This window comes from Calonectris borealis, chromosome 1, assembly GCF_964195595.1.
Source record: "Calonectris borealis chromosome 1, bCalBor7.hap1.2, whole genome shotgun sequence".
NCBI lineage: Eukaryota > Metazoa > Chordata > Aves > Procellariiformes > Procellariidae > Calonectris > Calonectris borealis.
In genome coordinates, this window is record NC_134312.1 from 143,892,176 (window position 1) to 143,919,500 (window position 27,325).

At 41.9% G+C, this 27,325-nt stretch overlaps 1 protein-coding gene across 5 annotated transcripts; it reads right to left on the bottom strand.

The window, feature by feature from the left end:
* Positions 1-795: 795 nt before the first annotated feature.
* LOC142073903 (granulocyte-macrophage colony-stimulating factor receptor subunit alpha-like) lies at positions 796-26,759 on the bottom strand. Of its 5 annotated transcripts, none has more exons than XM_075134170.1 (12): positions 26,600-26,759; positions 14,840-14,957; positions 14,532-14,668; positions 13,399-13,519; positions 11,691-11,820; positions 11,407-11,582; positions 10,127-10,266; positions 7,456-7,494; positions 6,348-6,477; positions 5,604-5,697; positions 4,891-4,972; positions 796-2,011 (listed from the first exon to the last, which is right to left on the bottom strand). In XM_075134170.1, exons 2-12 carry the CDS (start codon positions 14,925-14,927, stop codon positions 1,943-1,945), a joined length of 1,206 nt encoding a protein of 401 aa, XP_074990271.1. In that variant the 5' UTR covers positions 14,928-14,957; positions 26,600-26,759; the 3' UTR covers positions 796-1,942. The 5 variants fall into 5 exon arrangements, with proteins under 5 accessions (XP_074990271.1, XP_074990281.1, XP_074990288.1 ...); XM_075134180.1 differs by lacking the exon at positions 26,600-26,759 and adding an exon at positions 25,076-25,220; XM_075134187.1 differs by lacking the exon at positions 26,600-26,759 and adding an exon at positions 22,742-22,947.
* Positions 26,760-27,325: the final 566 nt, after the last annotated feature.

Sequence of the window (27,325 nt, forward strand, 5' to 3'; positions counted from 1 at the left end):
CTATTTGGGATAATGTAATACCTATGTGCTGTTCTTCATATGTATATAATCTCACTTTTGTACTTTGTAATCTGCAAAGACATGGTAGGGGGACCAGTAAAGGAAAACAAGGTGTTCATCTTCCAATCATGTTTTTAAGAACTCTCCCTATATCTTTAGAGGGAAACAGTGTGTCATTGTATGAGTCACTGAAGGCTGACTGAGCTGTCTTGAGTTCTTTTGTGTGCCTTCTGAGGTTGCTGTTCAAGATGAAGTATTTAAATTAACTACTTGGCTTTGGCTGATTATTACCTTCCTCTCAAACATAATTTACCTTTTTCCTTTCACTGTTGCAGAAGCACTGCTTTCAACATCTGTATGTGAATGTAAGTACGTTACACAGCTCCTTTGTACGCAGACTAATTATGTACCTACTGCGAGTGTTATTATCCTGTTCGGTAATGGTGGCTCTCTCATGGTGCTGGCAGGTCATTTGATGTTGACCTTGCCAATCAACCTGCTGTTTCAGTTGTAATTATATTGATTTGGGGGGGCAGGGGAAGACCTTTTGTCTATATAAATACATTGCTTAGGTTTATTTTCTATATCAGTGGCTTGAAAGGTAGAGATAATGATAGAATACCTCCCATAACCTCACTGTGGGTGTATGGTGGCCCTAGCTTTGTGCGGAAGAACCAAACATGACGGCTACTTGAGCAGCTCCTGAAAGGGGGAGATGTTTCACACACACCCCTCCAGAACTAGGTTTTAACCAGAAGAAATAGGAAAAGAAATCAATGCAAGTGTGGGTGTTTGTTTTGTTTTTTTTTAAGTGGAACTGCAATTTACCTATGCTGTGTGTTCAGCATGTACTACGTGGTGTTCATTTTTTTAGTATATGGCTTCCCTTAGTCGTGCAGCAGCAATTTTCAATGTGTGATTATGCCGTGTGGGAACATAAGAGGCAAACAATAAATGAGACTTTTAAAAAAAGCATTTGTTTTCTGCCTTATTGAAACACTTGGTGAAATGTATACATTTTGAAAAATATTTTTAACAGGAAAATATCTGGAATTTGTGAAAGAAAATACTGGCATCTAAAGCCTATATTATTGTAAAAAGGCATTGGAAATGGGGCTTGCACACTTTGAAGGGAACAAATAAAAAGCATCGGTGTGAGGAAAAATCTCTACATTTAAAATCCAGTTATTAAATCTTATTACAGATTTTATTCCAATTCTCACAACTGTCACACTGGATTTTTTTTTGAAGACTTAAATACTGTCTGTGACTTAAGTCCATACTAATATTGTAGAGGTTCACATTTGCATTGGAAGTGCTAATGAAATGGCTGACCGGCAGCTCAGCACTAATAGTTACTTTTGGCAAGTGTCATTTTATTTCCCACTTTCTGTTTTGCATAAAATTTATTGAATATACTGAGACAGTTTGGTACTGCTGGTTGCAAGGTTGAAGGGCAATTTTAAACACATTTTGAATAGCTAGTTTCCCCTTCAGAAAATACTCTGGGTATATAAAAATGATAAGCTGGGAAAACTAACTATGGCATTCCTGAGCAGTCCTACCATCCTACAGGAAATCGTGATGCTCAGAGGAAAGAAGCATCAGAACAATGAAGACAGGAAATAAGAAGTTTCTTCTGTGTTGTGGGTGAGAGGCCTTGTCTCGCATTGCGAAGAAAATCTCAGCAAGGTTTAAGCAAGTCTTCTGTTTGCAGAAGAGCTTAGCTGCCAGGCATTGTGCTTTTGAATAAAGGGAAAAGAACAAGTTTTCCTCATTTTCTCCACTTTTTTCCCCTGCTCCATTTTAGGTGGATTTTTATGAGACAAATAGGTGATGATATTCACTTCTAGTCTGTGCGTTGAAGTACTTCTTAGTTGTTGGGAGGATCCATGATTTTCTTTCAGGTTGGGGAATCCAAGTGTGTTTTCTTCTTGGAAAATTAGGTCATCTCTTCAACCATAGTTATGTCCTCAGTACAACTTTTTTTTGGTAGATTTACGTATTCTGTCTAAAGAGAAAGAAAATCCTGTAACATGCGATAAGTACAGTCACTGTTGATGATCAGAGAACGTTTCTAAACGTTAGATACACCAGTACCAAAGGGACCTTGTCTTGCTATTTTAATACAAAAGAAAGGCTTGCAAAGCAGGAGAAACCAGTTTAAGGACAGTTAAGGATTGTTTGACTTTTAACAGTATGATCAGTGCTAGCTATTTGTCACTGAAAGAAAAAGAATAAAAGTTGATTTAAATGCTGGACAACTTTAACTGAGACAATAGAAGAAACTTATTCAGTGAGTATTGCCAGAGTTTTCCATATGTAGGCATTAACTAGATTTATAGAGAAAACATTTTGGTTGCTCTTTTATATTTCTGATTATTCTGAGTTTCATAGTCAATCATTTATGTTGGTTAACCTGGAGTTCTATGAGAGTGGAAGTTGCTGGGTAAGATCATAGTACTGATACAGGGCTTGGGGTGTAAAATATTGAGGGGAGATAAATTCGATTTTTAAAGAAGTAGGAGGTATAGTACTGGACAAAGGAAAAAAAGCAAGGGGGGGGGGGGCGGCAAGCTTGCTGTCATATTAAGGGTATTGTTACAGAACATCAAACCAGGATGCCTTGGTGGGGAATTTTGTCTAGGCAATCTGTGGGATTGGTAAGCACTGCAGGGCTTCGTGGTCATGGTGTTTTATGCTACTTGGCCATTCACTGAGGAAGGCAATGCATCTGCACACAGAGTGTGTCTTGGAATGTATTTAACTTGGGAAAAGAGGAAAACAAAGTATTAAGAGTGTAATTCTGAGTGAGGGTGAGGAAAGTATTTGGAGTGAGAATGACCAAAAAGTGAAGGAAGATGAGTAAAATAAAATGGGTTAGAGGAATACAGGGTGTCTGACAAACTGAGTGAATTAGTTGGTAGGATCTTACCCACAGCAAATAGGAAAACTGGCAGTTCTTTAACATGAGTGTTAAGGATAAAACTGGCAGTTCTTTAACAAGAGTGTTAAGGATACAAGTGCAAAGTCAGTGCAGAAGGGTTAGGGTTGTAAATCATGAGGTTTTTCAGTGATCTAAGGAAAAGTTGTATTGTGAAACAGGACAAATAATAAGAAAATGTGAAAGGTCATCGAGTAAGTAGGGACAAAATGAGGAAATGCAAGCTTTAGAAAGGTGTGGTTAAAAGACGTTACAGGTTCAAAATAGCTCATAAATATATTAGCACTAATTGCCAGGAAGAGATAGTCCTGGTATTCAATGGAGGAGAGCTCTCCTGAGATGTGCTTTATTATCCACTTTGAAGGATTACAGCATTCAGACAGTGTTAGATACCTAAGTGAGGAGAGGAGAGGTAAAATAAAACCAGGCTTTAAGACAAATAGGCAAAGAGGAGTCTAGAAACTGTTTAGACATGTCAGAGACTTACGAATTACCTTCACGGTGCCTGTTGGCAGGTGCGAGGCAACCTGAGCTGAGGGCTTCACTTGAACTCTGACATTACTGCTGCTAAGTTGCTGCCTGCGTGGAAGTGCCCGTGCCGCCGTTTACAAAACCACATCCACAAAGGCTTCTGGGTTGTAGTGGAGTGATTTGAGCAATTCTGGTAGTGTATGTACAGGAATTTGGAAGCACCTCAAGTTTAGTAAAAGCAAGCAATCCGGAGGGTCTGCAGTTTTCGAAGGACTGCTTGCCACTTTACTAGCAATTGCTATTTAATAGTTTGATGGACTATGGACTGCTGCTCTGGCAGCCTGATAGGAAGAGAAATATCAGGTATTTATAACTTAAGATATATGAGGAAACTCATCCAAGTTACATCACTACCTGCCTTCTATTAAAGCCAAAGGTGGTAGGACCAAAGACAAATAAGTTAGGACAATGTGCTGGTATATAGTTACCAAAACTGGAAAGTTTTAGCAGTAATAGCTTTGAGGATTCTTTGTAAAGGTTTGATGGAAAATTTCTGTGTCACTTTTCGATGAGGCTTTCCAAAGGGTGGTGTTGCCCACTGAAACATCGTAGGCAATAAACAACTAGCCTGATTTATTGACTTAGAAGTACATCTTTGCTTTAGCCAGCTGATAAAAAGCATTCCCTCACTATGCAAACCACTCTTCAAATGGACGAATGAGAAGAGAAACAAGAATGGTTTGAAGCCTGGTTGTCATGACATGTGAGGAAAGACTGGAAGAGTTAGTTGCTGTTGACAGTGTGCAAGTGTGTCAGATGCTGTAAACAGGAAAGGAATAAGGGTAAGATGTAATGGATTTTAAGTGCCGTAAAACAGGCTATTAAAAAAGCTTTCTAAAAATAAAGGTAATTAAACATTAGAATAGACTGCATAGGGATGCTATAGAATATCAATTGAACACGATTTGCACAAAACGTCAAAATTGTCATAACTAATCCTATGCTGAAGCAAAGAGGAAGGCTGGTTAAGCTGGTGAGACTTTCCAGCCCTGCTTTGCATGATTCAATGCAACAGGTTTTTTTTACATGGGTATAGGTCAGACTTATAAAATATATATTCATGTTGTATTATGATCATTGATATTTGAAAATGCTAATGGCAAATACTTTCTCTTTTAGGTTATTTTCAAAGTATGAACAGCAACCTAGCAAAACTGGTACACGCAGAAATTCCTGGTCTCAGTAAAAGTGCTAACTCTGGTCTTAAAACATGGCTGCAAATATGTACAGGATAATCACTAGTCTCAGCACTGGCATAGAGCATTTCTAGTTTCGAAACAGCATACTTTGCATGGGAGCAAATTAGTTTTTAATGGACCAAATTTAACTCTCATCTTTATAGGACAATTATTCTAGCCTTTGGCCTATCGTGGTTTATAGTTAACAAATTTGACTGAATTGAAAAGAAAGCGTACCTGGATATCTTCATCAGTTGATGCATTTAATTTGTCTCTTGGTTGTGGAATGGGAGAAGATATGCTTCTGAAACTGCAATACCTTTGGGTAGAAAATGGCATTGTGAAGAAATTAAAAATACTGATAATATAACTGACAGAAACATTTTGTGTTGTACCTTAAGGACATTTTTTACTTTCAAGATTGAATAGCTATTGCTTTACAAATCACCAAGTGAGAGGAAAATATTTTGAGTGTAGACTGGTGGGTAACTAATCACTTGGGTAACTAAAATTTAATTTGTGACAAGAATCACAGTAAATACTCTGTTAAACAATGACTTTCAATAAATAACATGACATAACTTTTTCCACCACTAAGTGAGAGATTTTATCAAAATAATGACACGTTTATTTGTCCTCACTTTCCCTCTTGTCTGAAGCCCAATGGCTTCAAATCAATGTGGATGTTAAATGCTTAAAAGTAAGAACAGAAATGTTTTTGCAGGATCTAGTGGAATCAATCACTTACTAACTTTAACATCCTTTCCCCCTTTTTCACCTGTAGTGATTTTGCATGTCAAAGTGGCATCCACAACAATATTGGTAATAATACTTTGACATTAATAATCAATTTTTGCAAGTTTGTGGGTAGGAAGATAGGAGATAGGAGGAATGTGTTTCATAGAAATAATACTATATCAATAGTTTTTACACCAAAAAGGTTGATTTACCTTTTGAAAAGACAATATTGGAGCAGTGTTACTGAGATTGTTCCAAATGCTATCAGAAATAAAGTCACAAAAATAAAGTAATCTTTCCCTCGACCTGAAACATCCAAGAGAGAGAAATATCTTAGCGTGCCAAAAAGCTACGTTTGTGACTGTCAGTAATGAATGCAAATTTCACCCAATTTTTCAAATAATCTGAAGGACTTCAACTTGACTTCTTACAGAACCTTGTCAAAAAGTTCAGGTACACTTGATGCTTTTTAAACCATTTTGAACGTTTAAAATGTAGAGAATTAAAAAAAAAAATCCAGAGAAGGAGAAACAGCGTCACAGAATGAAAAATAGAGAAAAAGTGGAGGAACTGTAAAAAGAGTGTTGAGGAAAGGGTGGAAAGGAAGATGCGGAAGGAAGAGGGTGATGTTCATGGCAAAAACTCAAAGAACTGAAAGGTAGCCTCAGCACTCTGGACTGAAGACAAGACTGGGTCTATCTCGGCCTGTTCCTGTAGCCCTGGCATCTGAAAAACTGCTGCCTTCACAATCCCAACTAAGCAAAGGCTGGTATCAGCCTCCCTTGCCATAGTACTTAAGCATCTCCTCCACATTAATAATTTCCACCCGGTTCCTTCCATGTCATTAGGTAAGAATTAAGATTTTATCCGTATCTGTGAGTGTGAGGGAGAAAGGGAGGCAAACATGGTAATACTGAAAAAAAAATCTATATTAAAATAATATTTCGCAGTCTTACCAAACTCGATGGGTTCACTCCATTCCCCCCAGTTTGAGCTTATGAGACAGTTTTTTCCACGTGCTCTGATTTTCAGAATGTATTTTTTTTTCTCATTGTAATTTTGGAATTCGTATCTGTGGTTCCTTACCTAAAATCAAAGCAATCACACTGTGCATTTCACCCCATAGGCAAATATTAATAAAATTTGGCATTTAATTTCCTGATACAGTTTCTGTAAAAAATTAGTTTGTATGATTTTGTAGGTATGTAGTAGTCAAATGTTCTTCTCCCCAAATTTAAAACCGTGATAGTTCATCCTGCCACCAAATCTTTCTGGTTTTTGAAGCTTAAAGTTGGATTTTGAAGTTTATTGGGTCTTTAATTTAATCTAATTTATTATGCTTTAGGGACACTTCTTTCCCTGTCCTTGTTTATGGATCCTAAAAAAACCAGGAGGACAGAGAGCTGAAACTGAAGAAGTAGCCTCTAAATTCACCTCGCAACCTTTTCGGGCACCAATCATGCCAATATTCCCTGGATGATGGCTGTCTTTGCTAAACAAACTTAATGTTTTCGAGACAATCCAGTAACAGATATGTATCATCTGGCCCCATGATACTTTATACAAAGTCTGGAATCTGCCAAGCTTAAGATGCTTCCAGGGCTGAAAGGACCACTCCTTTGTCAGGGGAAGACTGACAGCGTGTATTGGAATCCCCGTTAACTTCCACAGGTTTTGAAGATCTTGGCGTTCCCTCTGTCTAGCTGTCCTGAACTACAGTGGTATTTTTCCACCAATGGATACAAGAAAGAGAATGTTTCCAATTTGTATTAAGCAAAATGTCACATCTGTCTTAATCAAAATCTGTTTGTGTGATAAATGGAAAGTATGAAGTTTTGTGAAATTCAAGGAAAATTTTGCCTAGTGTAAGCTACTCCATCCAAAAGGGATATATTAAGAAGTTTCCACATAAAGATACCACGTATAAAGAAACGTATCTTTCTGAATTCTTATTGCTATATTGATACAAAAACTGTAGTTCTAGAAGTAACTATATTCTATATAACGGTATTTATATGCTTAAGTGGGCAAAAGCACAAATTTGTATAGGACAAGAATACTTACTCTTACAGGAGGATCCTTTTTCTCTTCTTTGGGCTCATCCTGCAAACCAATGACAAATCTTCATTTTTATTATTTTCTTGTCAAGTAATAAAATATTTCTCCCTCTTTTGTTCTCATTTTCATAAGTAATTTTAAACTGAAAAATCAATTGGATATTCTGCTCCAGTAATGTCCCAGAATATAGCACTTTATTCAGAGTTTTGGCTTCCTCCATTTTATTTTGGAAAAGGAAGGAAATATGAATTATTTAGCAGTGGTTGTGAGAAGCTGTATTAGCCTCTAAGGGCATATTTACACTGTGCGTCCTCATCCAGCAGAAGTATATTCAAATTACACAAGCAATCAAATCATCCTCCAAACACAGCAGATCTGAAAGCTGTGATTTTACAATATTTTCATAACATGGAGCAGAAAATTGATATGAACAGCAAATTTACGCTCCTTCCAGTCAAAGCGTAGACATCTGGGTGATCCATACTCAGGGGCTTTCCCCAAAGTACTGTGAAGAGCTACTTACACATCTCATGCAATCAAAATTTAATTAATTAGAATCAAACATCGACCTGGATCAAAGAACCTGAAAATTTTGAAAAAAGGATAGGTTCATAAATGAGTGAACAAAATCAACAGCAGTGATTTTAGCAAGGATCCCAGAAAACATTGAAAAGCTGAGGTCCTGGAAACATCTATCACATGTCATGTCAAAAAGATAGTTGGCATTATGGAAAAGTCAGAAAGATGTTATTGGAAGGCATGTCTTGTTTCAGAAAATACACCCGCCATGTATGTTGCATTAAAAAGTAGACTAGTATTTCCCCATTACTCATTGTCAGCTGAGCTCTTTCAATTTAGGACATGATGGAAGTCATCAGCCTTTGCTGTGAACAGGGAGGGTGCAACTGAGTTGCCTAAGCTTGGATGTATAGTGCCATTTTAGCTGCTACGGGGTATCCTGCCTTGCCTCTGACGGCCCCTCCCGAAAGGTGTCAGTTATATCTGCCATCTCCATGGAGGTACTTCTGGTGCCTCCAGTACCTATAGCACCAGAAGTACTCAGCTGCATGGAGCCCTAGATGTGCGTGACTGTTATGGGCTATCTGTGCTCCTTTGCAGACACCTACATTAAGGTGTCTCAGCCTTGAGATGAATTTCACACCCACCTGTAGGAATCTACTGAAACCCACCCATTCTGACTGCAGCACAGCAAAGAAGAGGTAACCTGTATTTCTTTAAAAGAAATATTTTGATAATATTGCTTTAGTCATATGTTGTAACCTATATCTTTATGTAAAATATTCTAAGTATTTCACACAAGATCTTACCGTCAAATTATACTAGCCAGCTGGAAAGCTAAGTGTACTGCAATTGCTCCTTGGAATAGCTACCAAGGTAGATACCATTAATGCATGCAAGATACAAAATCCAGACCATCCAAAAAGCATGCAAGCTACAGGCCTTGTTTTGAATGAATTCATGAGTTTTAATGATGTATTGCTTTACTGCTGTTGTATATTTATGTTTGACCCTTAGCTGATCTTTCCTATAATGGCCTTGTGTTACAAATGCCTGAGGAATTGCCACTATGGTAAGTTTCTGAGCTGTGGCTGGGAAATGGGGTAGGTAGGGAGCCCTAATTTGTCACGGTGCAGACATTATCCACGTGTGGAAAACACGTAATGGTGAAACAGGTATCCCAGGGATGGGGAGGAAGAGGGCTATTTCTTGCCTCCTTGTCAAACTCACAGGATCAAAGAATTTTCCTGCCCTTTGTCCTTAGGGGTGTTAAAATCAGGTCCTTTAGGCACTGAGATTTGTGGAGGAGGATTTGATACCTCTGCCTCTCCACTCCATTGTACTTGGTGGAAACCAGACATACCTCAGCTATGGTAAAGTGACACGCTCTGTGTTGTTCTGCACTTTTCCTGTGGTCACCATGGTAAATTGGTGGCGCTCTGCCTATAGCGTAGGAGAAATCCCAGCTCACTTTTGGTACATACATGTTTACATCTGAGATAGCCAGCTTAGGTTCCCCTCTTATAGCCAATGGAAAGAAAGAAGGACTTTAAGGACATGATTCGTCTGTCATCTACCTTGGAAGGAGATGGGTAACACCACATCTGACTGCAGAGAGAGTGGAGGATAGCTCACTGAAAAGCAAACGCATCCATTGCGGACGTCTCCCCTGGGGCGGTGTGAACTTTCCCCTGAGCTGTTGGTATCTCATTTTTCAGAAGAGTGGTTTCTATGTCAGATGCCGTCACGGTGGCTGAAGCTGAGGTGCCCCAGGAAGGAGGGCGGGCATGAGGGGCCCTGGCCTGGGCTGGAGGCTGTCGCCCAGGCAGCACCCTCGTTGCAGATCGCAGGCTGCCATCACGCGGTCGTCTCCTGTGAGACCTGCTCATGCAGGAGAGCACCTGAGGTGCTCTCCCAGTCTTTGGATAGAAACCCCTCATAGCATTTCCCTGCTCTCCTCTGCTTTTCTGCTTTGCACCTCTTGTTAGTTTGAAATAAGGTCACGAGCGGTGGGATGTGAGACCAGCTGGGCTGGAACAGGAGGACATCACAGCTTATGAGAGAGAAGTTAATAAATAAAGGAAACAGAAGTTTGCAAGTTATAGATATGCATGTACGTAGATATAGTGCCAAATACAAACCAAGAAATTGTTCTTACCTTATTTTGTATGCTAATTTCATACTGAAAACAGTTTACATTTCCCACATGACTTGTAAGGGGTGGTTGCCATGTCATTATGCAACCCGCTGGATCTCTAGTACAATTGACAGTGACATTTAATGGAGGAGTGAGTATTTCTGGAAAGAAATGAAATAATTAAAGTAAAGTAGACATGGTCAGTAATAACCTACAACCCATGTGTTCATAGCAAAATACATGTGAAGTTGAGGCAACTGATGTACAGCTGTCTGCTACCGATGTTAACAAATGTTATCTGGTAAACAGGAGTAAAATACAGTAGCAAAACTTGAGATTATAGCACTTCAATTGTTGGACATCTGAAGTAACTGAAGTTCGTGTAAAAAAGTATGAAGAATTTTGTGTAATTCAGTAGTACAATCAGCACAGTGCCATTTTCTTCTACACCTAAATTTCACATTGACAACGCAAGTCTCCACGGGAAAAAAGATGGAGGTTTTTGTGCATGTGATAGTATTCAGTTGGAAGACCAAGTCATCAGAATCTGGTTGTCTACAACATAGTTTGCTAGGTGTGACCTAAGTCTCTAATCGCTATAGTCAGCGGAGACCTCATCAGTAGTGCCCATGATGTCTGCAAAGCTGTTTGACGTACCACGGAGCAGGCATGCTTGGCTGAATAGCTCTGGGCTTTGCAGCCTGCATCGGCTGCAGGCAGGAGTCAGATTCACGCTGTGCATTTCAGACCACATAGGACACCCAGGAGGACCCTGGTGTCTCACAGGTTCTGGGCCACGTCTGCAAGCCTGGATGCCTCAAGTGTCTGAAGGTGTCTCAAATGGCACCAGAGGCACGTTTTTAGGCAACTGAATCCTGTCCCAGATCTCTATTGGAGCTTAAACACCTAGCTCACACATAGGTACCCACATATTTAACTAATACAGTCTTAATTTGTAAGTTGAACCCTCCCTCTGATTTCAGGACACGTAGCTCTTGTAGCTCTCAGACAGATGTGGAATTAAGGGATGGCAAAATGAGCCTATCAGAAAGGTGGCCTTGCAAGTCTAACCATTGTGTTTCATCGCTTGGATTCCATGGATTTGTTCACACCACTTCTCTGAGCCGTTATGTCAGGCTGCCTCTGTCTTTGCTTGTTTTAGTTAATTTTTGGAACTGTATTCTGTCAGCTATCAGGAGCAAAGTCTGTCCTGCAGTGCAGGATCCTGTGATGGCTACAGACTTTGTTTTAGTCTTCTTTTCTCTTCAGAGAAAAATTCCCCACTTCCTTAGTTCACTTACCAATTTTATACAGTTCAATGTACTCATCATAGAACCGGATCGGGGAGACTTTGCTAGACCCGTTCACCAGGAAGTAAGCTTTTTCAGTCTCCATCTTCACATTTTGGAATCTACATCCCGTGTTTCTGCCATTTTCATCTGTAATGTAAAGCTCACATTCCCTTGCATCATCATAGCTGTATATAGCAAGATTAAAAAAAAAATATATATATTAGTTAAACGTGGTCAGTGTGATGTGTCAAATGAGAATTCAGACTTCCCTAGACTCAAGCAGACCTACTTACCTCGAGTTCTGCCAGTAGAGAAAGTATTGAGTATCTCCTGGAGCATCCTTGCCTGCCTGCCAAGTGCAGTTCATGAGGGAAACATTATAAATCACACAGGAGAAATTTTCAATGGCCGACCCATTCATGCCTGCAAACACAGGAACATCTGTGATGAGGAGAAATCGTGTGATTGCTCCAAGCTGGAGGATCTTGGCACACGCTTAGATCTGTGAGACACCTGCAACTCCAGCTGGTTATTGCTTGGGTTAGGCCTAACAACTGAGAGAAAGCTGGACTCTCACCCTATTTTGACTGCCTCTGAACTGTGAAACCTGGGAGTGAGCAGAGCATTCACAAAGGCAGGCACATTGCCTTTTAACACCATCCGTGGTGCTATAGAGAGAAGTAGAGGAGAAACTCTTAAAATTAATGCTCAGAAGTGCACTCCTGAAGTGCCTACACACAGCGTTTAAAAAGCTGGGACTTTTAAAAGTCACATGGGGCCCTCTGATCAAATAGCCTCCTAGCCAGAGTTTTGCACCCTGATGTGGGTGACAGAGACTTGATCTCTTCCTTTTCTGGAGCACACTGAAGTGGGAACCTTGTTTCTTTGGAAGTTCCCTTGTGGCTGGGCTGTGCAGGCACGCTCAGCCTCCTCCTCTCTTCCCCTTCAGCCAATTTTCTGCTTCTTTCTGTGGCGTGCCCCAACTTCAGCGAAAGGGTGGAGGCTTCTTCTGCTGCTGCCTCCAGCCCCCTCCAGCGCCCAGTACTGAGGCAACCCCCTGGGGAACCTGCGTGCTTGGAGGCTGGGGCGAGCCGGGGAGGAACACCAAAAGCGAGAGGTTTTAGGAGGCAGTGTGTCCTGGCTTTGAGGGTCACCGTGAGAGTGTTTCCTCTGTCAAGTCCCCAGGAAGAGATGAGCAGGGAGTATTTTCTCTGCTCCGATATGAGCAAGCTGCTAATCTCATCACCTCTGTCAAGTCTGAAACACCCCAGTTAGACACAGCTGCAATTGGTGACTGGGCAACTTTAGGGGAGAACTCTGAGTTCAGAAGGAAAGGGAAAACTTCAGGTTTGGAATTATGAACCTAGGATCTGCCTAAATCCCACTTTGATTAACTCCCACATAGGGCAGGCTCAGAATATCTTTGTGAACAGTCGCCTCAGCTGAGGGGGTGCAGAGCAGCTAAGGGAACCCCCGCGCGCGTGTGTGTGCGTGCACGCCAGGGCCAGATTAGGAGATTGCTACATTCCGTTCGCCCCTGGCTGCTTATCACCGGCATTTCCTTCCTTCTCCTCCTCCCATTTTAGGGGTTTCACTGATCCCCAGACTGAGCCTCTAGCTAGCTCTGTGGTCTGGCTCCTGACAAACTCACCAGCAGCCCAGCAGAAAAGCATTTAATAAAGAAATGGGCACTAACATCTTAATTTGTCACAGCCAGAACAGTTATTTGAATCCACCCTTAAACCATGGTAATTTAGTGGCATTTTGGAGCCCTAGTATGAAAGAGAATAATGCAATTACTGATATATTTGTAGTAATGCATCTCTTGCAGAATTGTGGAAACATTCATTACAGAGCAAATAATTTTAGCAGATCTGCAAAAAATCATTTTGAATAGAAAATAAAGCAGTTACCTACTGTGTAAGGAATAGTTTTCTAAGGCAACATTTACCTTTAAAAGACTGCAAATGGAGAAAACTTTACCCAGACCATAGACATTACCTCCAGGGATAAAGGTGCAGTTTTCTGAGATGTTTGTGTTTGGCACTTCAATGATAAAGAATACCCCTTTGTGCAGAGGAATGTATAGTTCCACTGGAAACCTGCATAGTGGACTATTCACCTGAAAAAGAACATGATGACATTTTATTTCTCTGTTTTTTCTCTGCTGGTGTTAGATGATGCTGGCTATGGAAGCGCAACTCAGAAACTCAATTCGTAGGGCCAAAATCTCACGCGTATATATATGTGGTTTAGGCTCAAGAACTAACTCTCCCCTTTACCACTTGGGGGTGATGTAGAATGGAGCTGAGTGATCAAAAGCATAACTACGCAAAAAGCTTTGCAGCTCGGGAGTTGGATGCTACACTAGTGTGCAATTATTAGAGAAGGTTAATAGTACTCCAGTGGCATAACAGAAGATGGTTAATAAACAGGGGAACCACAATGGAATTTAATCAAAGGATTAAGCAAAACAGAAATCCTTGTCTAACCTCTCCAGAGGTCAGAGAGGTGTCTATGGCATTATACTTATAATCTTCAGTAAAGATGTGATGTGTTTTTGTAATATGTATTTCTAATTAAGGCATCTGCTTTGCTAGGCTAAATAAGCCATCTCTATCTCTCTTTCTGTTAAGCTTCCTACTTTTCTCTTTGGATAATGTGGGTTTGTAACATAACCTGTGCTACAGGCATGATCTGATTTACTGGGAAACAAGTGAAGAACTTGAGATAATGAAAATCCATGGCAGTGTTTGGGGAATTCACTTTTTATTTGAAGGGTCTCTTGCTCTGTCTCTCTAAATTCTCTAGGAGTCTCACTTAGTCTCACAGCCACTTTTTTCAGCAGCTGCATCCCTATTCATGATTCAGTGTAGGTACAGTCCAGGCTATCGCCTCCTTTCCACTTTGGTGCCAGAACTTCAGTTCTGTGGTATGCACGGGATGCTCCTCCTGCAGCAAATGCACCCGGCATTGGTGACGGCTTTCCACAGCCCCTGACAGATCAAGCTGTAGACTGCAAACAATCACCAATCAGGTTTCACCTGCAACTGATTCATTTTTCAAAGTAAGTTAAATTGATAAAAGGTAAAGAAAAAGGTGCAATTATTTATCTCAACGAATAGCAAGTTTACCTCTTTCTGTATGCTTTTCATGTCCCTGTCCATGATGGTACATTTGTACTTAGAGAAATTCTTGCTGCTCTCCCAGGATAGTTCCATTTTTCTCCAATTCATTTTCACGTTTGTAATAGGTGATTCTTGTGCTTCTGCTGGCAGTGTTACAGAATAAGTTCAGTAAGGATATGCTAATGTTTTTGTTGAATGCAGAGGATAGTATCTGTCAGGCTTAAGATGGCAATTGCCAGATTAATTGCAAATGTCTCTGATAAATGAAGAATTAAACCCTGTTTCTCAGATTATATCCGCAAAAACATACTTACACCCCATACACTCTATGTCAGCATGCAAGGGATGAAATAGCATCATACACCACCAAATCATGCAAAGGAGTCCAAGAGTATCAAACATCTTTTCTTCTCTGGAAAGTGACAATGAAACCTTCAGGAAAAAAAAGAAAAGAAAAAAAAAAAGGTGATGCCCAAGTGTACTTTGGTACATTTTTTTTTCATCGGAAGAGTTGAAGATGCTATCTACTTCACTCCTAGAAAATATTCTTTAGAAAAGCCAAGCAGAGGCTGTGCTTCAGGACTTCTGGCAGGCACCTATTCTTTGAAAGAACTGAGTAGGCTCACTGTTGTCTATTACAACACAGCGGTTTGAGATAGAGAGGCCACAGACTCTCATTATGATACATAGGCTCACTGTATTCGGTGCAGAGACCATGCCTTAGGATTACTGTTGTCTCACATATCTATCCTAACCATACCATCAGAAAGTCAGGTTTTCTTGCTTTCTGATCCTGTGAACATCACTGCAGATTTTCCTATGTAGTGCTCCAGCTTCTGCTGCAAAGTGAGCATTTAGACTGGTTTTCAACCATTTGTTGAAGGCACCTTTTGGGAAGTGGATGGTTTGGCTTTTGGTTGTGTCAGGGTGTGGGTGACTCACTTCTCCGTGAGTGCTCTGTTAAAGCCAGCATCACCACCAGGCATGTTCGGAGCCTGTACCTGCTCCTGCCAGCATGTCTTAGAAGTGCATGGAAAACACCCCTGAGATCTGAAGTGTCTAAGCAAGGCAGGAAGAGAAAGGTTTCAATCTCCGTCAGGTTTTAGCAGGAATTAAATGCTGACCTGCTTACCTTTTTTTGACTATGGCAAATCTACAGTCCTGCTTGAAAGGCTTTTGGGGCTGATTTCAAGATTTCATGTAGTAAGGCCTTAATAGCCCTTAAAATAATGTTTAGATCAATGCCCTGAATCACTTCTCATTCTTTTCCTGCAGGCAAAGATCAAACTGACTGCAGACCGTTGGTTTTGTATATGTTATCTATCAATTTCAGCACTATTTTCTATCATCTTTTCTTCTTTTCTTTTCTGACCACAGATCAGCTAAGAACAGCTTTCCGTTCAGAAAAGTACCTTGGGAGCTGGAATTTTGATGGGCCTTTCCAAAGGCCATTTCACACTGGATGGCCCTGGATTCAGCTGCTTTTCCATTGTCCTGAATATCCCAAATAGCAGCATTTGTCATAAACTTGATGACACTTTGTCAGTTCCTGCCTAACCTGAATGAATTTTTCATTTTCATATGTGGTCTCTCACTTCTCACCTCTTTTCATGGAAAACTGAATATACTAAAGAATGGTGTAGTTTACTGTATCGCACTTTTAAATAAGATACCTTTTTTTATGCTTTCTTTGTTATTATTTGTTTTGGATCCAGAAATTGTTGAATCTTACTGTGGACATTATTAAACTTTGAGGATGCTAGCTCATAGAATATGTCCATAATAATTTTAAACTAATATAACTACAGTGATGCACAATTGAACTTAGGCTATAAAATATACTTGAGAGGATAGGAAAAAGTGCTGAACGTGCTTAGAGCTATTTTAGAAAATGTGACTCTCAAGACTTCATGTACAGTTCATTTAAACAAGGATTTACATAATTACAAACAGTGTACACCTTCATTCTTGGTATTCTGGTCCTCTGCACCTACAACTTTCTTCCTGCAAGTTGCCAACATTTTCTAGAACCTACTTCTGTCTTTGTGTGTTTTTCAGTCCAATTTCCCGAAATGAGATAGTATATGCTAATGATCCTTTTCAACGAGGATTGCTACAAAAGACGAGATATTTTTCAGTGTTTCTTTCCCCTCTTGACTTGCCTCCATTATGTCTTGGTAATGAAACAGACCTGCAGATATCCTGTGTGGGATGAATTTTGATATTAAGACATCAAAAAGTATCTAGAAGTCAGCATTTACATAAGCACAAGTTGTTTATGCTCCCATTATAGTCAATGGAGGTCTGGTTGAATTCCATTCACTGTTTCTGGTGCACATAAATAATTTCTCACTACTTGTTTTAAAGCCTTTGACTATTGCTATATAGAAGTCTTATTAACCTTTTTAGAATCTTCCTATTTTTTATATATTTGATTTTCTGTTTCCCTCTGTTGAGTTTATTTGATTTGGAAGTCTTTTTCCTAAAGGCATTTTTTTAAGCAGCAATCAAATCTTACACCTGGTCAGGTTTCTTTTGCCTACTTTTTTCTTTTCTTGTCTCTCACAGAGTGTGTGAATATTTTCTCTGGAAGCAGCGTACAGACCATGCGTAGGAGGCGATGCTTCCTCTTCCAGGCTGCGTGAGTGTAGGAGAGGGTTGGCGCTGCCACCTATTTCAAGAAGGTAGTTCATGGATGTGCTTTCATGTGTTGTCCTTCTTTAGCTTAAGAAACACTTGGTTCTGGCTGGGCTGGAGTTAACTTTCCCCAGAGCAGCCCAGACAGTGCTGTGCTTTGTACTTGTAGCTAGAACAGTGTTGATAACACACCAGTGTTTTGGCTATTGCTGAGCAGTGCTCGCACAGCATCAAGGCTGTCTCACCAACCTCTTGCCTAAAGACCAGTAGGCTGGGGGTGGACATAGCCGGGGCAGCTGTCCCAAACTGACCAAAGGGATGTTCCAGACCGTATGAGGTCATGCTCAGCACTGAAAGCTGAATGCAATAAAACCTAGGACCTCAAGAGAACTTCGGGACATGCAGAAAGATTACAGCTGCCAGCCAGGGGAGCAGATTGCTGCCTAGCTGCTCCAATGCTGGGATAGCGGGCCAACAGTCAAGATTTAGAAGAAAAGGAAGCCCAACAGCTGGGATCCCTCACTAGGGACTGGAGAATTGACAGAGGAATTGGAAAAGAGGCAACAATCTGCAATCTCGGGAGGTGGCTCCTGTCAAGCATGATGGTAAGATATCCGTTCAAGGGAGATCTTCTGAATTACCAAGGGAAGTGGACTACCACTGAGGAAGGCATCCAGCACCTGAAAGAATTAGCAGTGACTTGGACAAAACCAGGTCTCCAAAGATCTTGATGATGTCCTGTGTATGGGGGCCATTTGAGGAAGGTGGTCCAAAATGCACCAGCATGATATTCCAACAGCTTGGCGATGACGTATTGCCCGGGTTCGGATACATCAACTGTGGAGAGAGCATCTTCCTGGCTTCCAAATATTGAAGAAAATCTCTCTTCCTCCTCGTCCCCATGGGCCAGCACCTGGCCTGTCAGGGACACCCCATGGAGTCAGGTCCCTCTGGCCCTGGTCAGAGGGAAAGGGAGCCCCAGGCACATGCCACATGGCACTTTCTGGTTCTTCCTGTGTGACAGGGGGGAGGACATGAGGAAGTGGGATGGTGAGCCCACTTTTAAACTGGAAGCCAATGTACGCAAACTGAGGGTGAAGGCAGCTGCTAAGAAGGGGCCACCCAAGAAATCTGTCAGCTTAGTTGCTGTTGAGATGGAAGAAGGCGGTCAGCAATCCTCCAGATGCAGAAGGACTGAAATTGCTTCCCTTGATTCTGGTGAAGGGACTTCTGGTCTGGCACTGTAAGGGTCAGAGAGTGAATACTGCAACCAGTACTAGAGGGTCCCTGTCTTTGGCCAGGAGGAGGAAAGGGATGACTGGGGTTTACTGGACTGTGTGGGTTTGATAGCCTGGCATATCAGATCCACAGAAGTATGAGGCTTTGGTAGACACCAGTGTAGAGTATACCCTGGTGGAATCAGGATATAAGGGCACAGAACCCATCTGGATTTCTGGAGTGACAGGGGTATTGCAACAGTTGTCTGTACTGGAGGCTGAGGTGAGCTTAGCAGGGTCAAGCAGCAAAAGCACCCTACCGTTACCAGCCCGGAGGCCCTGTGTATGTTTGGCATAGACTGCCTCAGAAAAGGGTACTTCAAGGACCCAAAAGGGTACAGGTGGACTTTTGGTGTCCACCATGAATACAGAGAAGATTAAACTGCTGTCTACCTTACATGGCTTGTTGGACGATCCCTCCCTTGTGGGCTTGCTGTGGGTTGAAGAACAACATGTGCCGATTGCTACCATGATGGTGCCCTGGTGGCAATATTGCACCAACCAAGACTCCCTGGTTCGCATCTATGAGCTGATTCATCAACTGGAGAACCAAGGAGTGATCAGCAAGACTCATGCACTCATTAACAGACCCATACAGCCAGTGCAAAAGTGATGAAGGGTAGAGGTTAACAGTGGCCTATTATGGCCTGAACTAAGTCATGCCACCACTGAATGCTGCCATACCAGACATGTTGGAACTCCAATATGAACTGGACAGCCAAGACAAAGACAACCAAGTGGTATGCTACAATTGATATTGCCAATGCATTTTTCATGATTCCTTTGCCAGCAAAGTGCAGGACGCAGTTTGCTTTCACATGGAGGGGTGTCCAATACACCTGGAATCAACTGCCCCAGGAGTGGAAGCACAGTCCTACCATTTGTCATGGACTGATCCAAACTGCACTGGAAAAGGGTGGTGCCTCTGAGCGTATGTAATACACCAACAGCATCACTGTGTGGGGCAACAAAGTAGAAGATGTGTTTGAGAAGGGAAAAAGAATAATTCAGATCCTTCTGAAAGCTGGTTTTGCCATAAAAAGAAGCAAGATCAAGGGACCTGCATAGGAGAGCCAGTTCTTGGGAGTGAAATGCAGGATGAATGTTGTCACACCCCTATGGATGTGATCAATAAGATAACACAGGGTGTGTCCCCACCAGGTAACAAGAAAGAATCACAAGCTTTCCTAGGCTTTGTGGGATTCTGGAAATGCATATTCCAGGTTATAGTCAGCTTGTGAGCCCTCTCTGTTGAGTGACCTGAAAGAACTATTTTGAGTGGGGGTCTTAGCAACAGCAAGCCTTTGAGCAGATCAAACAGGAGATAGCTTGTGCGGTAGCTGTTGGGCCAGTCTGTACAGGACCAGCTGTGCAAAATGTGCTCTACACTGCAGCTGGGAAGCATGGTGTCACCTGGAGCCTCTGGCAGAAAACATCAGGTGAAACTCAAGGTTGACCTCTAGGGTTTTGGAGCTGGGGGTATCAAGGATCAGAAGCCCACTACACCCTGACTGAAAAAGAGATACTAGCAGCATATGAGGGGTTTTGAGCTGCTTCAGTTGTTCATACAGAAGCACAGCTCCTCTTGACACTGCGATTGCCTATACTACACTGGATGTTTAAAATTAATATCCCCTCTACACATCACACAGGTGATGCAACATGGAGTAAGTGGCTAGCGTTGATGATGCAATGGGCTCAAATGGAAAACCCCAGACACCCAGGAATCCTGGAAGAGATCATGGACTGGCCAGAAGGCAGATATTTTGGAGCATTGCCTGAGGAAGTGACTTGTGCCCAAGAGGCACCACCATAATATAAGTTATCAGAAGATGAAAGGCATTATGCTCTGTTTACCGATGGATTCTATCGTGTTGTAGGAAACCATCGGAAGTGGAAAGCTGCTGTGTGGCGTCCCACACAACAAGTCATTGAAGGAGAAGGTGAGTCAAGTCAGTTTGCAGAAGTGAAAGCCATCCAACTGGTCCTAGAGACCAGTTTTCTTGCTGAACAAGAAAAGTGGCCACTATGCTATCTCTATACTGATCCATGGATGGTGGGAAATGCCCTATGGGGGTGGCTACAGCCATGGAAGCAGACCAATTGGCAGTGCAGAGGTAAGCTCATCTGGGCTGCTACCCAGATAGACATCACTACCCAGATAGAAAACATCGCTCTAAAGATAACGTCATGTAGACGCTCATATCCCCAAGAATGACGCCACTAAGAACATTGAAACAATGAACAGGTAGACAAGGCTGCCAAAATTGAAGTGGCTAGGGTGGATGTGGACTGGGAGCATAACGGCGAGCTATTTGTAGCTCGATGGGCCCATGAAACGTTGGGACATCTAGGCAGAGTTGCAACATACAGATGGGCTTGAGATCAAGGGGTGGACCTGACCATGGTGGCCATCATGCAGGTCACCCATGAGTGTAAAACATTTGCCACAGTCAAGTGAGTAAAGTCTCCCTGGAATAAAGGGTGGTGGCTGGATTTTTGATATGGCGAGGCTTGGCAAATTGACTATGTTAGGCCACTGCCACGAGCCTGCTAAGGCAAGTGTTACATACTCACCATGGTGGAAGAAACTACCAGGTGGCTAGAAACATACCTGTAAACCATGCCACTGCCCGAAACACCATCTTCGGCCTTGAAAGGCAAGTTTTATGGGAACATGGTACCCCAGAAAGAATTGAGACAGACAATGGGACTCATTTTTGAAATAACTTCATAGACTGCTTGGCCAAAAAACACAGCATTGATTGGGTGTATCACATCCCCTATCACCCACAAGCCTCTGGAAAAATTGGACGATATAAGGGACTGTTAAAGATGGTGCTGAGAACATTGGGCAATGGGGCATGGCAGCACTGGGATTTAAATTTAACAGAAGCCACCAGAGGATCTTCTAACTGTCCTGGTCCTGCCCAAAGACCCTGCATACTGTGGGAGAAGATAAGGTCCCCGTAGTGCACATAGGGAAGTTGCTGGGGAAGGTGGTGTGTGTTCTTCCTCCTTAGGAAAAGGTAAGCCCATTCGCCAGATTGTCTTTTCTCAAAGGCCTGGGTGTACTTGGTGGGTAATGCGGAAGAATGGGGAGAGCCAGTGTGTACCTCAAGGAGATTTAACCTCAGGGAAACATACTCCATGTCGTGAATTTTATGCTGTAGGAAGTAATGTAGCAGGAACTACGTGAAATGACAAAAAGTGAGCTTCACAAGGAACCAGTGAGTGCAGCAATGACCCAAACCAAGCTGGTGTTGGCACCCAACAATCAAACATGCTGCTTCCCCTGTCCTGAGCGACGACCTTGACAAATGGGCCAAAGTCATAGCCTGTTCTTATGGACATTTTGGGAAGTGACAGAGGCCCATGGAATGGAGAAATAATATCTAGCTATTCATATTCATTAATATTCATTAATGAGAATGAATAAATCTGTATGTTGGATATAAAGATGCTTTAAGTATGTAGTATAAGTTGTAAGTATTGGTAAGAGGGAATTTCAGGAATGAGAAACAGATACAATGGGATGGTTAGAAGACATGTAAATGTAGCAAAGTATGTGGGACCTGAGCATGACACAAACGGTGTGGAATAAAGGGTGGAGATTGCATTGGGTCCAGCTGGGATGGAGTTAATTTTCCCCAGAGCAGCTCATATAGTATTGTGCTTTGTATTTGTAGCTAGAACGGTGTGGATAACGCACCAATGTTTTGGCTGTTGTTGAGTAGCATTCGCACAGCATCAAGGTTTTCTCTCCCACCCCACCTCACCCACCCCGCAAAGGCCAGTAGTCTGAGGGTGGGCAAGAGGCTGGGAGGGGACACAACTGGGAAGCTGACCCAAACTGACCAGAGGGATATTCCATACCATATGACATCGTGCTCAGCAATAAAAGTTGGGAGAAAGGAGGAGGGGGTGGGAGGAGGCATTTGTTATTAAGGCATTTGTCTTCCGAAGCAACTGCTATGCGTACTGAGGCCCTCCTTCCCAGGGAGTGGCTGGATATCGCCTGCTGATGGGAAATAGGATAAAGAAGAGGCGGAGTGAGAGAGCGTCTTGGTGGGCACCTGCTGGCCAGCCAAGGTGAAACCACCGCAGTATTTTTTTCACGTTTGCTATCACAAATGGCTCTCCACTTTTCAAACAAGATTAACTCTTTCTGTTCTTAGAGGTTTACATCCCTCACCCCAGAACAGTCTACTTCAAATTTTGGCTTCTTGCAGTGTCAGAAACAGAGGAGTCAGATGTTGCAGATCACTGTAGGAAATTTAAATTACAAGGAAGTGTGAGTACTTGCAAGGAGTGACTCCATGTTCATTCGTGTGGTGTGGAGATCTGAGCAGAGCTAGTCAAACCCTGGCATCAGCTCTTGCACATCTGTATTTCAGGTACCATTTTCCTTTTCTCAGAGGAAGTTAAAACTCTTTGGAAGAGACCTCTCTATTCCCAGCATTTGGTTTTCTGTTTTTTTCTACATGAAGAAGCAACATTGGTTAATGTTTTTTTTTGTTTGTTTTAGTATTTCCTAGTAGTGTAACTTCCTAGTAGCAATTTTCTTGATTGCAGGTATTTCTGAGGTTAATGCTAAGACTGTGAAGTAAATTCTTACAAACTCAGGAAAAAGAGAAACATGGCAATATTTAGTTAATTGCATGTCCTTCTATATTAATTTTTTTGGTCATTTCAGAGTGCTGATTCCAGACTGACTCCATTTGTGGTGAAAGCAAAAACCCAGCCAGACCCTCCAAGCAAGCTGGAGCATTGAATATATCCAGGAGGCACCTCACATTTCATGGAAATTGGCTTGATGTGACCTGTCCATCATGGTCTCCAGGAATCAAGCCAGAACAGGACACCATGTCAGGATTGCATCAGAGACAGACTCTTCACTGTAGCCTGATACTTCTCTGCTTATCTCTTGCAGCATCAATCTTTTCTTTGTAAATCATCATGCTATAGTAAGGATGTGGCCACAGCTGCTGGGAAGTGATATTGGTCTCAACAGTTATTTCCACTTTCCCATGCTCTCAGTGATCTCTTCAGTAATGCACATAGGAACCTGGAGACCTCTTGTCCTTCTAGTCTGCCCCTTTTCATATAACAATATTTTTCTCCATTTTGTGCCATCTGTTCAGTCACTATTAACATTTTCTCCTTCCTTTCCTCATCCTACGTTCCTTTTTAGGTATTTATTTTCTTATTCTCTGGCAACCGTCTGCTCACTTTTCCTTTATAATCTTTGCTTCATTCTTCTTGTCATCTCCCTCTGTCTGCTCTCATGACTCCTCTGCTTTCAAAATCTCCCTACACATGACAGCAGCCCCACTGCAAGCACTCTCCACGTTTTCTCATGGAAATGCTCGTCTGGAGCACTGCTGAAGGAGTCATCTGCAGCCCTGTTTGCTTAGAGGAGTGCTTGCTTGGCACCATTGCCTCCAGGCTCTGGACATGTCATTGGGCTTGCAATGGGAATAGCAGGGCCTATAAGTGTTCACTTTCCTCATAAGAAACGACCATTTCCACAGCACTAAGGGCTTTGCTGCTTAAAGGATTTGTGTTGACTTAAAACAAATTACACAAGAAAGGATCAGTGTTGGGTTGTGCCTATGTTCTCTCTATTGCCAACACATAGCCAGGTCCCCTGGCTTTTCTCTGACCTGCAGGCAGGATAAGAGATGTAGGAGCTGTGGTGAGCCCTAAGCCATTTGCCTGACCCATCCATACCTTCTGCCCAGTGGCAAAGCAAATGGCTCCAGCACCACATCTGTAGGAGCTTTGTGCCTCCAGGACCTCCACCCTCTCCAGGATTTCCATCCTCTTTTGCAGACAGCTGTGGTGAAAATCCTTCTGCTCTGAACAGACCTCAGTATTGAAGGTGTCAGAAGGAACACATACTTATGTCAAACTGTTTGGGAGTGTTATGTGGATGATCAGACCAGAAGAAACATATATTCTTGTGTAAGTGGTATTTCCTCATATTTCATTAATATAAGAGATAATATAGAATCTACTAGGATGAAAACCCCCATCCTTAACTCTATGCTTGTTTCTGCTTTGCTTTTTTCCTTTTTCTCTCCTGCCAGCCTCACAAGTGTCTTGACCTCTCAGCGTGTGTCTACCCTGCTACATAGGGGAGGGCCCCGGAGAGGACTCAAGCACCTGGTCTCCGCGCTCCTCGATGCTTAGCTCACTCCCTAGCTCTCTCCAAGACAGGTTTGCCATAAACCTAGTCTATCCACCTAAGCTATGAATATGAGACAGCCAGTGATACTTGGCCTTGGAGCTTTCTCTTATTTAGAGGTACGTGCATAGCCTATATGTTTAAGTTTTTCACTACAAAATCTTATCAAGGAAAACATTGCTAAACTTCTTATCTAATGTTACCAGATGTATGATGTGTCTTACTCAGCAATAGTGATCATATCCCTGGTAAGTTGGATGCTAGTAAACATGAGTCCATTTGGTCTTTTGTAGCAAGGCATGGTCAAACTCAATCTGCTCTAGAATGATCTCAGTATCAATGTGTCAGAAGGAAAATAGAGTCACATTTAAATGCTGTGGTATGCCTATAGTAGTGTTTACAGAAAGCATCCATTGAATACTGACTTAAGCACTTTCAGTTCTTACCCTTGTAGTTTGTACAGTCTATTGTCTTCACTCTTAGGATGCTACCAGAAAATGTCACCTGAGACCAAGGTTCCTTGGTTCTAATTCCCAGCTTTGCCAGGGACTTTATTTTCTTGAGTGGCTCTGGGAAAGTTACTCCTGCCCATGACACACTTCCAGAAATGAAAATTTGAATTTTACTCATGGGATGGTGAGAGGATAAACTGATGCTTATACACTGCGGACATATGGAGACTACCATACACTTGCTAAGCGTACCAGGAGGCATAGAAATAGAAATAGGAATAAAAACCTTACAATGCATATCAGGCAATGAAATATTCCTCTCAAATTGCTGCCTAAATGCAACTTTCCCAGAATCAGTTCAGTCTTTAGATCAATATTTTGATTTCTGTAAATGATACAAAACTGGGAGAAGGGGTTGATATACCACTTTTTTGCTTTAGAGGGACCTGGACAGGCTGGAGAAATGGTCTGACAAGAGTCTCATGAAATTCAGCAAAGGAAAATGCCGAGTCCTGCACATGGGGAGGAACTACCCCTGGCACCAGCACAGGCTGAGGATGACCTGCTGGAAAGCACCAGCAGGTCAAGAGAGGTGATCCTTCCCCTCTGCTCAGCACTGGTAAAGCCAGACCTGGAGTGCTGGGTCCAGTTCTGGGATCCCCACTACAAGAAAGATATAGAGTTACTGGAGAGAGTCCAGCAAAGAGCCACAATGATGATTAAGGGCTCTGACATATGAGAAGAGGCTGAGAAAGCTGGAACTGTTCAGCCTGGAGAGATGAAGGCTCAGGGAAATCTTATCCATGTGTATAAATAGCCAACTGTGGGAAGTAAGGAAGATGGAGCCAGACTCAGATCAGTGGTGCCCAGTGACTGGACAAGAGGCAATGGGCAAAAACTGAAATAATGGAAATTCAATTTAAACACAAGAAAACACTTTTTACTGTGAGGGTAGTCAACCACTGGAACAGGTTTTCCAGGGATGTTGTGGAATCTCCAATGTTGGAGATACTCAAACCTGACTGGACAAAGCCCTGAGCAACCTGCTGTAGCTGACCTTGCTCTGAGCAAGGGATGGGACAGGAAAATCTCCAGAAGTGCCTTCCAGCCTCAACCATCCCAAGATTCTGTGATTTACTTTTTTTCAAGAAATAGAAATCCACATATTTCTAGTTAGCTTAATTTATAGAAAAGGTACAGAAAATAGCATTTTTTTCAGTTATTACAAAATAGATGTCAGATGTCAAACAGCGCAACTGACATCATAGACATTCCATTGTCTTCCTTGAATCTTGCAGAAATCTTTAGAAATTTTATATATACACAGATTTACATTTTTAATCAAATAGGCTAAAGCATCACCAAAATTTTCCCAGACTTTCTCAAGCACAAAGCTAATCCAGATTTTGTATGTTTGCTAGTATAACTGTACCTAACTTAATCCTTGGCAAACATTTGTATTCTGCACAAAATCTTCTGTGGCACAAGAAAATCAATAGACAACATAGAGACACATACCTCCTCTTGAAAAAACCCTCCTCCTTTATCTTCTTTGATTTTGAAAGGCAGCAGCAAGGACACTTGAACCTGTAGCTGTGGTCATGCAGGCATCAGTAAGTGTTTTGCTTTGCCAGTTAACTTTTTTTACTGCATGCCAGTATTAAGTAGCAAATGCTGCAAGTCAGAAAGTGACTCAGTTTGTCATTTCCCTTACTGCTTTCAAACTTCCTTAAATTTCCTAATTTGCAGATGTTGATGATTTCACACGAACTGATCACGCAACTAACTCTTGCTTCCTGTTATGTTGGATGAACTAAGCATTAATAGTCACAATATGCAAACTCATTATACAAAAATACATAAGTAGTCATAGTACATGAATATGCTCATAGAAATACATCTCCTACAAATAAACATATTTTCATAAATAGTATGTTCTGGAAATAACAGCAGTGTTGTGTGGCTAGCCCATGTTCAAAGGATGGCCACTTAATTCTGTCAGGACCTGACTGGTTGTATATGTCGTTTATGACCTCTGCACCAGCCCAGGTTCTCCTTTGAGGAAGATCGATCCTTAGCACGCATTTGCAAACAGGCAAGAAAATTATGTCTTGCATATTTGTAGGCAAAGAAGTGGCAAGGAAAATATCAGATCCAAATTTCTGAACTTTCTCACTGCCTGATTTTGGGTTGGTTTTATTTTGTTCATCTTAGGGTGCAATGTCATGAGTTAAGTGCAAAAGT